Source organism: Calliopsis andreniformis, chromosome 12, assembly GCF_051401765.1.
Source record: "Calliopsis andreniformis isolate RMS-2024a chromosome 12, iyCalAndr_principal, whole genome shotgun sequence".
Lineage (NCBI taxonomy): Eukaryota > Metazoa > Arthropoda > Insecta > Hymenoptera > Andrenidae > Calliopsis > Calliopsis andreniformis.
In genome coordinates this window covers 8,141,425-8,156,610 of record NC_135073.1, presented here as the reverse complement: position 1 = coordinate 8,156,610, position 15,186 = coordinate 8,141,425, and the positions used below count along the sequence as shown (strand labels likewise).

General features: G+C 39.8%; 1 protein-coding gene across 5 annotated transcripts in view; it reads left to right on the top strand.

The window, feature by feature from the left end:
- Window positions 1–15,186, top strand: part of LOC143186203 (nucleolysin TIAR) — a 588,750-nt gene that overhangs the window by 331,078 nt on the left and 242,486 nt on the right. Inside the window, exon 1 of one of the 5 annotated variants that reach the window (XM_076389725.1) lies at window positions 714–898. The exons of the other annotated variants lie outside the window; for them this stretch is intronic. Coding sequence (XP_076245840.1) covers window positions 742–898 — 157 coding nt within the window. The 5' untranslated portion in view covers window positions 714–741. Of the gene's footprint in view, window positions 1–713; window positions 899–15,186 lie in introns of those variants that run through there. 5 annotated transcript variants of the gene reach the window in all.

The following is a 15,186-nucleotide window of genomic DNA, read 5'->3' as shown; positions in this document are numbered from 1 at the left end:
TGGATCGGTGTTATCCATGGTACAGATCGGGCGAGAGATCAGGAAATATCGCAGAAAGGTTCGGCATGTTGGTCGTTTAATTCGAAACTAAGCTCGTAACGATATCCGTTCCTGGAAAGTAAAACGGACAAGACCGAGCCGAGGCAGCTGGGAAAGTTTCGGCGGTTGGTAAACTCGAGGGAAAGCGGAGAGAAGATCGCGGAGGAAACAAATGTCAAGAGATATCGGTGCACGCGACTAGGGTACGGGCGACGATGTAAAGTGATGATCGCGGGTGAGAAGAGCCGCCGCGATCTTAATGACATCGCGATAGAGACAATCGCAGACGGTAACATGCAGTGACTCCTCGATCCGATCGAGACGACAGACGACAGCGTGCCAGTTGAGTTTAAAATATTACTGATCGAGTGATGTCACGCTCGGGAAATATTAACGTCACCGATTGATCCACGGGTGGCTGCGATCACTGTCATCCCATCGATCCAGGTCCCGCGCGCACTGCACACGTTTTCAATCACGCGACCGTCTCTCGTCTGTCCAGCGACGTGCTTTTTTCCCTTCTCTCCCCCTCTCTCTCTCTCTTTCTCTCTTTCTCTCCTCGATCAAACGCAGACACCGGGCCGGTGTAACGTCGCGGAAAATTCGCTCGGTGCCTGGCCGGAAGAGTAATCCTTCCCCAGTCACGTGACAAATCGGCCCGAAGGAGACAGCTCGCCACGGCGATACGCGACAGCCGCCAAGATGCTGACCATGTCGACCTTGATGATGCCCACAACGATGACCACCATGACGAACCCGGGCCCGATACCCGCGCACAGCATGCCGCAGAAGATAGAACCGCCTAAGCTGACCGCAGCAGCAACGCTCACCCACACGCCAACACCGGCCAACAAATCAGGTACCCGCTTTATGCTACAGATTTATAGCTTTACACTATCATTCGGCCGCCGTTCTAAGATAAATTTAACCGGTACATTGTGCTGCCGAGTATGCTCCGTTGCCCCTGTCAATCCCTGAACGATATACGTCGGCCGAGGCTAAGATCCCCATGCTAAAATGCCACGCAACCGGTACCTCGGCCTGAGCTGTTTTAAATCGCTTAATGCCCATCGATCAAATAATTGTATTCGCGCGAAACGAGCCGTACGCCGGATAATGTTTCGACGCTGCTATCGATCCGATAAGGAAACTTGGACGGCTCTGTCGCGAGAACACCGGTGTGTTTGGAACGGTCAGTCTGTTGAAGAATTATTAATAATCCTTGGTTGGGTTTTAGTTAATCGGCTCAGTACTGTGTTAGAAATTACAATTCTGTAATGGATTAGATTTCTGGATTAGCCTTCTTGATGGATTAGTTTTTCTGTGATTAATCTACTTAGGGATGAATTTATCGAAGTTGGATTTTCGTTTTAACATTATTTATTGTGTATTACTTAAACGTATGATGGGATTTTTTAATTTTTGATTGAACAGTTGGATCGATGATTTTTTATTTATTATATCTTTGCTTGTATTTCTGTATCTCTGAAGAGATAAAATTATAATTGGAATTCTGATCAAGATTTTGCAATGTTCTTATCATTAGTACAGTGGATAAGCGAAATTTTGGATGATAGAGATCAGAGATGTATGGAATTGAGTCTGTTAATTCTTATATTATACTTTACGTTGTAAGTGAATGATGTTTTATAATTCCTTTGCCCTGTAAGTTTATGGTGTATTTGTTCGTCATTTGATGCACGTTCTTATCACTGTGTAAACAGAGTCGTCGAATTAATTTTGCAGTTTAGTAACTCTAGCAGACCTTGTGTTTGTGATGTCACGAGAATTTCTGTCGGCATATTGCTACGAGGCGAAAACGTACCAAATAAACTTCTCGTCTTCTTTAAACGTATTTATTTACCTTGATATGCTGTCTTGTGCCTCTTCCTGGTAGAGTATTGAAGGCTACGAATTCCGTCATTTTTATGCCATTCGATTTGGAGCGAGTTGTCACCTACAGAAACTATGGCAATTTTGTTTCCTGATTTCAGTACTTCACTAGCCATAAAATACGTATTACCTTCTTACGAATATTAAGCAAAAGTTTATTACTATTATTATTTATGATCTTCCTTTCATTGCTACCTCGGGTAACTTTATACTGTTACAGTATCTAAACGTCATACTCTATTTATTACTTCTTTGTCCTCCATTGTTTTCAAGCCCTAACATCCTAAATTCTCCTTCGTTGTCTCTCTTTTTGTCTCGTCTTCGTTCCTCTATTTATGTTCCAAAGTTCTGCCACTCCTTTCCTTTCGTTCTACTATTTCGTACTACTTTTCTTGCAAGTAGATAGGCATCGATTGATTTAAACGCAACTCGTCCACAAACCGTTTATTGTACCTATACCCACTGAACATATTTGCAAAAGTAAGAACACTGATCCCCACGAATTAACCCCTTAACTCATAGTTTTTTTGGCTTCCCTGTAAGAAGTGCAGTAACTGTCACGGTTGTAAGCATTAGGGGTTAATCGTCCCCATTACGAGTGTCGACTTTTCTCAATTCGCGTCCGTGACCGTTCGTTTTCACGCGTACCCATTCCCACTGAAAAATCAACGGCCAAGCAATTGTTTCTCGGTAATTACTCGGCTAATGAACATTTACCGAGAGCCTTGACGAAACGTTGAGGCTCAATTAAAAATTTATAACTCGGCCGCCGGCCTAACAAAGCCGTGGAAAAAAAGCTTGGCGTGCGTCCAGGACTTTGTAGCCGCTACTCGAACGACATTTCTGCCAGGATCTTTCTTCTAGCGAATATCCCCCTACATCATACTTTAACGTTCTGCGTATCGCCGTTCGAAACGTCGCGTTCTGTCGTATAAGTGGCCTTTATTGGGCACGATCACGAGCTTCTCATTTCGATGAGGGCAACTTTACTATTCCTTCGTGCTCCATCTTTGAGAAAGCAACGATCAGGTATGGTACCAAGTTGAGAACAGAATTTGTATCCATTTCGATATTCAAGTTCCAGTTGAGAGAATTGTTTAGAGAAAATCTTGACTCATTTTTTTCTGTTTGTGAAGTATGATGCCTCTTCGCTGTGGATTTACAGTTGCTCGTTGCGTGCTCATAGACTATGAGCACTATGGTTTCATTAAAGTTCTGTAATATAAATAAATGATTCTTCCATTAAGTACAAAGTTAGAAAGTGCAAACAGATTTTACTTGAGGTACTTATTAAAGATTGAAGTCTACTTTCTCAGGGTTCGATCTTACGAAGTATCACTTTCGGTTTTCAAAGTTTCATCTAAAGCCTCTTGGAAATACTCATGAAGTGTTCAAAACTGTCTAGCCTGTACATTCTAGAACTATCCTTAGAAACTATCTGAGAATTGCACCACATGCAATATACCTATACTTAGCAAGTATACTTTGATCGAAAGGATACAACGAAATGAAAGGAACGTTTCTCAATTTTAACTCCAAGAAGTGTTTCTACTCACCCTCTGATACTAAAGAAGCCATTAATAAGTAGATGACATTTTTTTCTGAAATTGTACATTTCGCTTAATAGAACCAGGTTCGATCTCAACAACTCTCATCTATTCATCATCCTGCCTCCAGCGACGATATGTTCGATAGGTTCGTCGCGAAAAACTGATTCGGTACAGGGACGCCAGCAACGCTCCCCGTTCTCGAGTAAACCGAAGCATGAAGTGGCTGAATCGCGATAGGGAGCCCTTAACTGCGCGTACTTAGCACGTAGCAACTGTAGCAGCGTTACAATGAAAACCGTTGTTACGAGTAGCGTTGTAGCCCGTGTACGCGAGGCTGTTCAGTTTCGAAACGGAGCTGGTGAGTGCGCTCTTATCGAACGTACAAGAACGCGCAAAAGTTCTAGACACAGCATTCCAAAGCGGAATTCAAAAAGTGCTCAAACGACTCTGTTGCCTACCCTACTCTGAAGTACATGTCCCTGGCGGTTCTTTTCTTCGACCGGTGTTTACTGTCGTGCCCGCTGTTCCAATTCTCTCGTTATTACTGTAAGTCGAGTGCAGCAATTTCGTCGATGCGATTACGAGAGTGCCTCTAATCGCAAATCACGTCCGTATTGATTTTACATCGGGGAGTTCGACTGACGTCTTCATTCTTTATTTGGTTAATGTTCCTTCGAGCTGCTGAGGATCTGAAGATTTATTTTGCGGATTTAGAATGTGGTAGGGGGATGATGAGAATTGATACGAAGGGGTCTTCTTGTGAGATGTCTTTAGGGATAGATGAGATTAAGATACCTAGCAACATGGGGAAGAATTTGTGAATGGTTTCTGTTAAACTATTTTGATTTTAATCGCATGATTCAGTATATAGTCTCATTTACTGAGATGACAGGGTTTATTGCATTATTATAATTTTAAAGATTGAATTGGGTAAAAGCTAACTTCAAAGTATAACATAACTGTTAACATTAAATACATTGCCAGAATTAAATTTTCCAATCTTATGGTTGTTAACCATCAACTATGGACTCTACATTTTAAATTATGAAGACTTTAGTTGAAACCTATTGATATTAAATACTTGTAAAATTGATACAATGTTAATTGTAACATAGAAACGACACGTGACGTATTTAGAACTTTCATTTTAACTCCATGTTAATAATTAAGGGTTAAATACTCTTCCAACAGTGAAATGAATTTTATGGTCGTTTCAAGGATTTAACAGTTTAAAACAATTTAAAAAACGTATATTTTTTCGAAAGTCGACACTATTTAATTTCTGTAATTTCCATTTGGAAAAATTGTAGACGTTTATGATTCATAGAATTATTCTTAAAATGATTCTTTTTTAACAGTACAATTATTTACTTCCAAACTATCAAGCAAGTATTTCATTCGAAGAATTACGTTCAAAGTAAAAAAACGAGATCCATGAAGACATGGTGTAAGATGCTCTAAAAACGTGCGGAAAAGGTCACAAGGTCCCTCTGAAGAGTGTCACGTAAACGAGTGTCTTGATATCCCAGGTAATTTGCTTCCATCCTCGCACTAAAGCTTCCATTCCACACTATCCAAAAGGTTAATCTATCTCATTCCCATCCCCTGCAGAACAATTACATCATTCTCCAAACACCTCGAAGACTTGAATCGCTTCTTAAATAACACGCTCGAAATCAATTTAAGCTCGGTATCGATTCCTCCCCTGAGTTCCATACACCGAGCCCCTATCGTCTTACAGAACAAAGAAAATTATAATACTTTCCATTACGTTGGCTCTCCAAATAAATAGAAACGCGATAGCAGCGAGCTCGAATGATGGATGGGGCGTCCGTCGATGTCAGCGAGGGCTCAACCGAAGAGCCCCCGTCGGAGGGGAAAAGTCAGTGCTAGAGCGTTGAGCGACGATGTTCGAAGGCATGTTTATCCACGTATGTGTAATCCAGAGCGCGGAATACGTGGAGCTGCCAATAGGGCAATCCCTAGCCGTGCACACTTAGCACGTACTAACTGTAGTTACTGTTACATCGCAAGTGTACGTGTCGTGGGAGCGTAACAAGGGCGCAAGTCCCGGCATCGTGCCACTTTGCCACGTATACTACCTGCGTGGCATGCACGTTAGCTACGTAGGCAAGTGGATGCATGGAATTTATCGAAGACCACCAGCCATCGCGGCATTCGGCCCCGTATCGGACTACGCCGCGAATCAATCCCGTTAATTACTTAACGATTAAATACTGGCCCCTCTTCGTGAACGAAATCGTCGAAACGCGAACTTGAAGCTTCGCCGCCTCCTTCGCCTGCCCCTTTTTCACCCCCATTCTGCGGTCTTTCATGCTCGAACGCGTTCGAGTACATACCCCTGTTCCGCTCACGCTACGAATACGTTCATTGCTTAGAGAACTGGAATTCCTTTTTATTCCACCTGCTGTTCCACCTGCCGAGGGCAAACAACTGGTTTGAGGTAACGAAGACGTAATGGGTATAAAGTTACTGTCCACGTGGCGAAATAGAACACTCAATTATGTAGAACTGGGGGAGTATTTGGTGGAGAAGGTAGAGCAGCTTCATTTTGAGAAAATTAATTCTGTTATCTGAAAAATTAATCCTACGTGGATTAGGTGGCGTAGAAGGTCAGGGAAGTGTAAACTACACCCTTCGTGCTTGTTACACATTTGATGGCATCCCTTTACATTTTTTAGGAACTTTATTACTGTTTGACGGGATAACTTAGATTCAGAGCATGTAATATGGCTGGTATAGAAAGTTTCTTTTCTTCTTTGGTATTTTAAGATTGTTTTTTGCTAGAGATTCGAGCTAAGTCTTGGTTAGGATGCTACCATTATTTGGGGTCACTATGACTTTATTATAAAAAGTGATTCAACACGTTCACCGCCACGTAATTTTTTCATATTTTCCATATTTATTCGTGCTAATACGTATTGATAACTATAAGAATGTCACATGATTTAATAATATACTCACTAGTTTACATAAACATCAGACTGTATTAATATTTCTTACAAGTTTAGAAATACTACAGTGTTTCTGTCGTATATGATTTAACAAAAATTGCAAGTCTAGTGCTACGTTTATATACTCATTTAATTTATAAAATGTAAGTCATAAATTTCATGGCAACTAAAAGACCTCAAATCTCCAGCTAAGAGTTAGCTTCCATTGGTTTCGTCGTTCTGAATACTCTTTTAACACATTCTTCTCTAGCATTCAGTAAGTTCTTCCTCACCATCTCAGTATTTGGAGCAAGTACTAGCGTGCTTATAGATACGACTCAGCTAAACAGTAAGTGCTCGTAAACCCTTTTACCTGCTAGGTGCATTATAATAGCGGAAAAAACGACCATTAGCGCGCGAAATTCGTTTAAATGCAATCCAAGGGACGTCGTAATCCGTAAATTGAATTGAGAGGAAGGTCGAGAACTTTTTCATTGTCTGGTGGCTCGATGTACTTGCGTGAAAATGCATCAGAGAACAGTGAGCAATCCAAGCAAGAATCTAGGTTGCATTTCTAGATGTGAAATTCTGTAATCCATTATAAACATAAGACAAAGTAAATGGTAATGGAATGTTTCAAGCAAAGGGAGAGCAGAAATGTTTTGAAAGACAGTCAGTGCGTAGACCGTTGATCGAGGTAAAATATTTAAGTGAACCCTGTAGTGCCCTGTACATATAACTACTAAGTGTAACTATAAGTTAAATTCAAAGCTGCCACGAGTTTTCATGCGGAATGAAATTGTTCAAAAAATTGTGTCCTTGAACAAACTCTTCCAAACTGTAAGAACGTATTCTATTATTTATACACAAAGTAGTTTGTACAATATTATAAGTGTAGTGTGGCATTAACGATCCTAGCGATGTACCACTGACTATGGTTCTTAAAGTCTGCAACGAAATCAATAGAGAACAGTTTCCTTCAGTGAACGGTCATTTCATTGGTTCCTGGAACGAAACTCGAATGAGTCTATAACCTTACTGGTCTTATGCTAAATAAAATGTTCAATGCTATTTAGATATTTGTATCATTAAGAACTAGTAACATTCAAAGTGAATTAAAAAAATATATAAATAATAGATACGAGAGTGTCTGATGGTAGATATTTTAGTAAATAACTTTGTTAGGATTTGGAATTATTTATGTGTGACATTCTGAAGTTCTTGATTGAAACAAGATGAGGAAATCGAGTTTGAAAATATTAGAAATAAAATCAAGAAAAGAGGATTGCTTTAATTTTTACTTAAATTTAAAATTTTACTAGATATCACGAGAATAGGTACACATGACGTTAAAGTGGTTAAGCGACGCTTAACTGAAGTAGGTCTAGAAGGTCAGGTGGTATCAAAACGGCCGTTAAGTGAACACCTTTGCTCAAACAAAAATGATGAAACTGGGTTAAAGCAGCATCGAAGTGGTCCATTGTAAGCTGACGAGTTCAAATTTGAAGTTTATGAGAACAAGTAATCGTACAACTTGTACAACGACGTTCTATTGAATAAACGTCATGTCACGCTTTGCTAACGATCTCACGATCATGTTACAGTATTTGTCAACTATTATGTTAGAGAAAATGGTTTCAAATTGCTTCAAAGCTAATCATGCTGATAAGTTGATACAAGAAGCTTTGTCGCCAATTATATCTACGTGATAGATTAAAATAGTATTTAAAACAGTGTAATGATGATATATTTATGAATAGAATGATATCTGTAACAGACTTTATGAGAAAGTGCTAAAGACTCTTGTTAAGTGAGTAGAGGGAGCGTATTAATGGAATGTCTAACGCAAAGCTGTGATTGTAATCGAGTTACCATGGAACTACATTGACCGCGAAGTATGCAAATCTTGGCTTAACAATAAGGGATTATTGTGGAAGCACCACTGGGAGAGATTTGGAATGCTATTGAATAGGTTTATCTAGATAAATCACAAGCACCCTTTCTGTGCAATATTCTAATTAAAGAAGTAAAGTAGATTCTGATAGATCCAAAATCTAGGAAAGTGCAATTCTTTCTATTGCAATTTGTAAATGTATTTTTATAATCTACTAATGCACATGCAAAATATTGTAATTTTAAACATACCTATCAAATTCTGTTTTGTTATTATTAAAACAATTTTAATGATTTTTTAAAATAAGAAATTAACTAACTATGTGGTTTCCTGTTTGTGGTTATTATTATTTCAAGCAACACGATATTTTCCACATTTCCAAGCAACTCAATAAAAATACCACACGTATGTCAAATGATGAATTATTTTCATTTCCAATCAAATTTTTCCAGATTTAATTCTCCGAATAGCAAAACATATTTTGTATTGATTCGTCAAATATACGATACACTTAAATATAATATTCAAAAAGTGTACAAGGTAGACTTGTACCATGCAAAACTCTCCATGCTCACGTAATTGAAACTTATTTAGAGACCTATACAATTACCCGAGTCACCCTTCACAAAACAATGATTTCACACTTGAAAAATTCAGTGTCCCTAATTTCTGGAACATCAGAAAACGAGTGTTCGAAGATCACCGACGAGACGAAGGGCAAAACGAAAGAGCCAGCAATTTTCGAAAATAGAACAGAAGTCGACAATGGCTGCGCCGACGGGAAAGAGGCCGACGACGAAAGCGGAGGCGATGGATGGCTTTAGCTTCGGTTTCCTGACGAGGTTACCGAAGTTTCGTCCGCAGATTCAATTTTAGTTGGCGCGCCAACCCGCGCCACCACCATTCGCGCCGCTGAATGCCACGTAGGTACCTTGCAGGGGTGGTTACCAGCCCATCTTTCTATATTCACCCTTCCACTGCCGCCACCCACCCGTCCGTCGCCGGCCTCTTGCCAACGAGCTGCTTCGAGGCCACTTTATTCAGCTCCTATTAAGTTTTCGCGTTTTCCGCGCCTTCCACCTGATTGCGGCTTGTTTCAATCTCTTTCTCTTTCACGCGCCATAGACAACGGCCCTTTGCGAGGGGGAGGCGAATTTATCGAAGCAGCTCGTCGCCCCGAACGGGGGGACCATTCTTCACCGACGTCCGCGTACACATTCGAATTTGATTATAAAATAATCAGGCCGCTGGCCAGTGTGTAAGTAACGCCGAACGTTGAGCGTTGATCGCGGTAAATGTCTGCTATATTATACCATAATAACGGTTAGCGTTGTTACGTTCCACGGACAATTGCTGGTATTAATTGGTATAAAGTCCGGACACGAGGCTGAATCGATGCATCGACTCGGATATTATTTTCGTCTCGCACGAGTTATTTTCGCGCAAATTAAACATTGCGCGTTCTCGCATTCCTCGGCAGATTTTTTAATTCATTTTACGCCGTGCCGAATAATTCGGAGGAAATTCTAGCATTGAAGGTAATCATTTCGGGTGATGAGTTCGGAGCCGTCTATTTTCGGCACTTGAGCAATTGGATATTGTTTTTGACTGGTTTGTGGGTGAAAATATCGTACACTGATTGGATCGAGTTCCGTGAAGTTTCTATCAGTCGTTTCATTTCTAAGATAAATTAGAAAATTAATGAACTGGGTAATATGTTGATAGTGATAGTACTCCCTTTTGTTAATTTGAAATATGAACATTGGCTAGTTCTGTCATTTTTTAGATTTGAGTACGAAATTGAAATAATTAACATTAACAAGAATAACATTCACAGAATCATATTTCTGTATTCTTAGTGATATAACTGATGATTATTATTTCTAATAGAGGCAGCGGGTATTTCAATTTATATTAGAAATTAATTGATTTCAGAGCTTTTAATTAATAGATGCAAGTACGAGTGAAACAATTTGTAAAAGGGTAATGTTATTTTATAATAGGTGAATGTTATTTGGAATATCTTACGCGTAGTTATATTTTTCTTAAAAACGTGTTTTGCATACATCACGTTTGCAGTATTCAGGAAAGAAAAATATGCGGGTTTATAAACAAAACTGACGCCGTTTTGGACAGAACGATTGAACGTCATTCATATTCTATTGCGCCATTATTGATTCAGATATTCAAAAACAGCTGCACTCCAACCACACGACATAAAATGAATTATACTTTTACTGACTGATAAATATTTAGAAACTATTGCATTGATCAGGGAGCCGGAGAAAAAGGGACTGACCTTGCACGTTATCACGATGGTATCTAAAAATATCACGGCTACGTCCTACTGAGCTATAGTCACAAGTGATTGTCAATATCCGTGTATCGCGAAGCACATACTTAGCACGTGCACAAGAAACTCCTTGGCAAGGAAAACAAAATTGCAATATGTTCCACAAAGTTTTCTTAATAGAATGGTTGTTTTATTACACAAAGTTTCATGTATTTTAAAAGAATTCGTTTAGTATCAAGAAATAAATACATGCCACAGTACTCCATAAACAGAAAAGTTTCATGTTTTCTACTAAATAATAGATTTTAAATAATAATATTTCATTGATTAATGGAATTGATTTAAAATAAATAAGCTGTCGGAAAGCAATTTATTACAATAACTCTTAATGCTTCTAAAATGTATTAAATGATACAACACTTACCTAAACAAGAAATTTGAATATATTGTTACCACGAATAATTCGTGTAAGTAATAATATAATTTTAAATAAAGGAAAAAAAATAAAAATCGTTTACACAAAGTGGCACAATCTAATACTTCAATAATAATTCTCATTGGCTTCTTCTACAGTGTTGGTCGCAGCTTTGACTCATACTACTTGTTTTCTTCTAATATTGACTTACACTCGACCTAGTTGTAATGAAGTAAACTCTTTTTTCATTAAATAAGTATGACAATGTCACAGTAGAACTAGAAAAGGGATTCATAAAATTACGTAGAACAAAATGTGGTGGGAAGTTAGAAAAGTCGGTAGTTTCCATGAGACGCAACGCTTAAGTTGTTTTACAGATGAACGAGCAGGGTGAGCTCCGCTCTCAAACATATTGTCAGTGGTCTTCCGATGTCTAAAGGATGAATCCGATCAGTACGACATTCTTGAGAGGAAAAAGAATAAGTCGACAAAAATACTATTGTCACCTCTTTTATTGCTCGCAATGACATTTCCAATTATTATAAATGTTCACTGTGTGTCGCAAAGTGTCTTTGTAACTGAATACGAAAATATTTCTACCCTTTTAATCTCCTGATTGGACTGCACATAAATACAGTGAATATAAGTTTTTGTCTTTTCTACTACATATACCAACTTCTGTCATTCGAAGTACATAGACTAAGCAAGATATTAATAATTAAAAATTTGTATCTTTTTTTGATACATATGTTGCTGCATAAATTGATATAAAAGATCATGTAAGTCACTCTGTCTAAACTAGTATATATTCCTATATAAAAACTACACATTAATTTCTTGACACAAATTCATTACTTTCCATTAACAATAAAGAGGGAGTAAAAGTAACCATTATCATAAACAGCGAAGGTTTCCCTCAACTGAATAATTCACGAAATTACATGAAAGGATAATCCAGATGAATCGCAATAAATCTGTCGATGGCATGGAATCGCATTGAAAAAGTAAAACCTATTCGCAGCTAATTAACGATACACCGGTGTTTCCGGGGGAGCGTCGCAAACGAATTGTAATCCCGTTGCAAAATTGATTATCCGACATGTTCCATGGAGACCAGGAAACGCAGCTATACAGGGTACAGTAGTCACTTCGGGAACAACATTTACCGAGCGGCGTAACGACTGATCCGTCTATTCCCAGTGGCAACGAAAACTCGTAAAACGGTACTTGGAAATTCGCTGCGCCAAGTTAAACTTGATGGAGACGAAGGGGTATGGCTGGCAGCGGTGTTGCTACCCCCCAGTCGAATAGGTTTCGGTATAGCCGAGACCCAGAGGACTGAATGGCTGTCGGTGCAGTCCACCTCGACGGGGTTGCGACGCCAGAACCGTAGCCATACCTGTCGTGACCGAGGAAGTGACCCGAGAGGGAACGAAGAGCCTCATACCGTGGATGAAATGATATTGTTTTGGCTGAGAACGAGCCCTCGGTCTCAGCTTAGGGGCCATTCCGGTGGTAAAAACCCAGCGTAGAAATATCAAGCAGTCACGTACATTCCTCCCCCGTTGCTCTTTCGAACGCGCAGCGTACGGTGCATAACGGGGAACATTCAGGTTCGAAATGGAGGAAGACAAAAGGGGACGGCGACGCGTCGATAGCGCAGAGGAAGCCCTCAAATATTGTCGCGGGCAGAAATATTCGACGATACCTATGGATACTGTGCTCGGTGGGAGGATACAAGGACAGCGGGTGGCTGTCGGCGTCGCCAAGATACATCGAAGGAACGAGCCATCGCGGAAGTGGACGACGCACGAGGTCTTCCTTGAATTCCTCTCTGTCCTCCTCTATCCGGCCGCGCAGGGCGAGGTCTCATGGATTACACGTGGAAAACCGCATGGATTTGCGTGCAGTTGGCCGGCTGCCTTCACTGCCGGAGCAAAATCTGACCCCCTTTTCGACGACGGATAAATCTAAAATTTGGCATGAGAAAGACTCAGCCGTGAAAGACGGTTTGCAAGAAAAAGTCTCATGGTTAGACTACGATCGACATCAGACACGAGGATCCCCTTTCAGCGAAAAAATGCCTGGTGAGTGTGCTCCCGCGAGCGATCCTTTCCTCTCTTTCTTCTTCTCCTCCTCCGATAAGAGATAATGGAACCTTCTTGCGCATTGTGCGCCTTCCGAGGGAGGATGAATCGCGTGCTCAGCACGAAACACTCGAATCCTATATTCTAATCTATCATACGAGTAATCGTGGATTCATCGTTCTGATCTTGTGGACGTGTGTTCATTTTTTAATATTTCTTTCGTAAAGTGCTGCGATAAAAGTTTTGAAAAATAAGAGAAGTTGGAAAAGTTAAATAATTTGTACCGTGAGAATTTGATAGATATTGCTTTAAAAACTACCGCGCATTAAAGTATGCAAATTGATGCAAGAAAAGATAACAGCGAAGTGCCGTTTCAAGTCCAATATTTTTCTACCTATAAGCACGGAGAGAGCTTTCCCGTCATATATAAATTTAAATTAAAATTACTCCGTCGCAGAAAGGCAAATATTTGTCGTGGAATTTTTCTCATGACCAACTCGGAACTTTACACTCTACAGCCCAGAGTTTTAACACGTTACTATCAGTTAACCATGACACCAACGAAAGGACCTGTGATTTCCCCTGGCAAACCTTTTCGCAAATTCCTTCATACGTATTAACCCTTCGAGGATGTGGTCTGTGCACTCTACTAACTTTCAGTTTTTCATATGTCAACATCGAATACACGTAGCATCACGCCACAGTTCTAGTCAAGTGAATTTCTTTCAATGCTCTTTCAGTAATTACAAAATACGTTTATACTATCTAAATTAAAAATCGCAAGTCAAAGTGCTCATTTCTTGAAGGATTAACACTTAAGGGATTTATCCAGATTAATTTGTATATATTTTGAACTGTGTGCCACAGTCATAAATTTCTGAAGCAATATGCAATTCACAAAAATGATAATAATGTATGCACACATTTTTTAAAAAATTCTATTCAGCATTACTCGAGAAAAAAATAACCACTCATTCTGATTGCTTTGATAGTTCTAGCGTTAAACTATTCTTAATGCATGAATATCAGTAGTACTCTAGTCACTCTTTTTTCCTCACCATTTTTTAACAAAATAACCCAGTCTTCAGCAGTGATTCAACTCATGAGTCACCCCCTTTCGCACTTCTTTCACCCGACCACTAACACGTGCCTATTCTCGACGACGTTACACACGAGTTATGACTGGATACGTGAGTCCCTTTTTATGTTTCTCTCGGTTAATGCTAGCTGCTTGGACGGTAGCAGGTGTCAAACGGGTACAGCGGCTGTTGGTGTGTGTCAATTGCTTGGCTGGCTGACTGGCTGACTGGGCGAGCTGTCTGTGTACGGGTTGACTAGCTGACTAGAACACACCCTCCGTACATCTAGCTATAAAGCAGCAGCTGTAAGCCGGATGCGGAATTCGTGTTCGCTGACTGGGTCGAGTTCTCGCGTCTCAAGATGCACGATCCACCGTAAATCGTTTCATTCGGCGCGCCGTCGAAGTCTACTACCGTACTGACCAAGTGATATACAACAATAATACCGTCGTGGAGTCCTGATTTATAAACCACGGCGAATCCCCTGAATTCCTGATCTCTTATCGTTCTTTGAAACGTTAGAAACGGAGCTGTTACGAGCGCTTCCGTGAAGTTCCTTGGATCGCGTTTCGTTCGATCGAGAGTTTTGGTTCTGATGGGAATAACATTAAACCGAGAAAGGGGTACTCGTTGAGGGTTTTTTAGAATTCATGTGTTGCAAATTGAAATGTGAAATGCGATATGTGTAGATACGTATCAATCAAGCAATTGTAATTGATATAATTTATTCCATTTACTGCAAATAGGAAATAGATTGATAATTGTTGGTCGTCGAGCAGATAACTATTCATTGTGGGGGGATCAATTGCTCTGACAATGAGCGTCCTTTAGGAATAATAATCCAATTTGCTTAGTTTAATAATAAAAGCTTCTCATTGAGATGCTATGCCGACATGGTAATAGGATTTTAATTGCGCTAATAATAATATTTTTCAATTTTTGGAACAGTATATTGTTAACATTGCTTCACTTGACGAGCAAT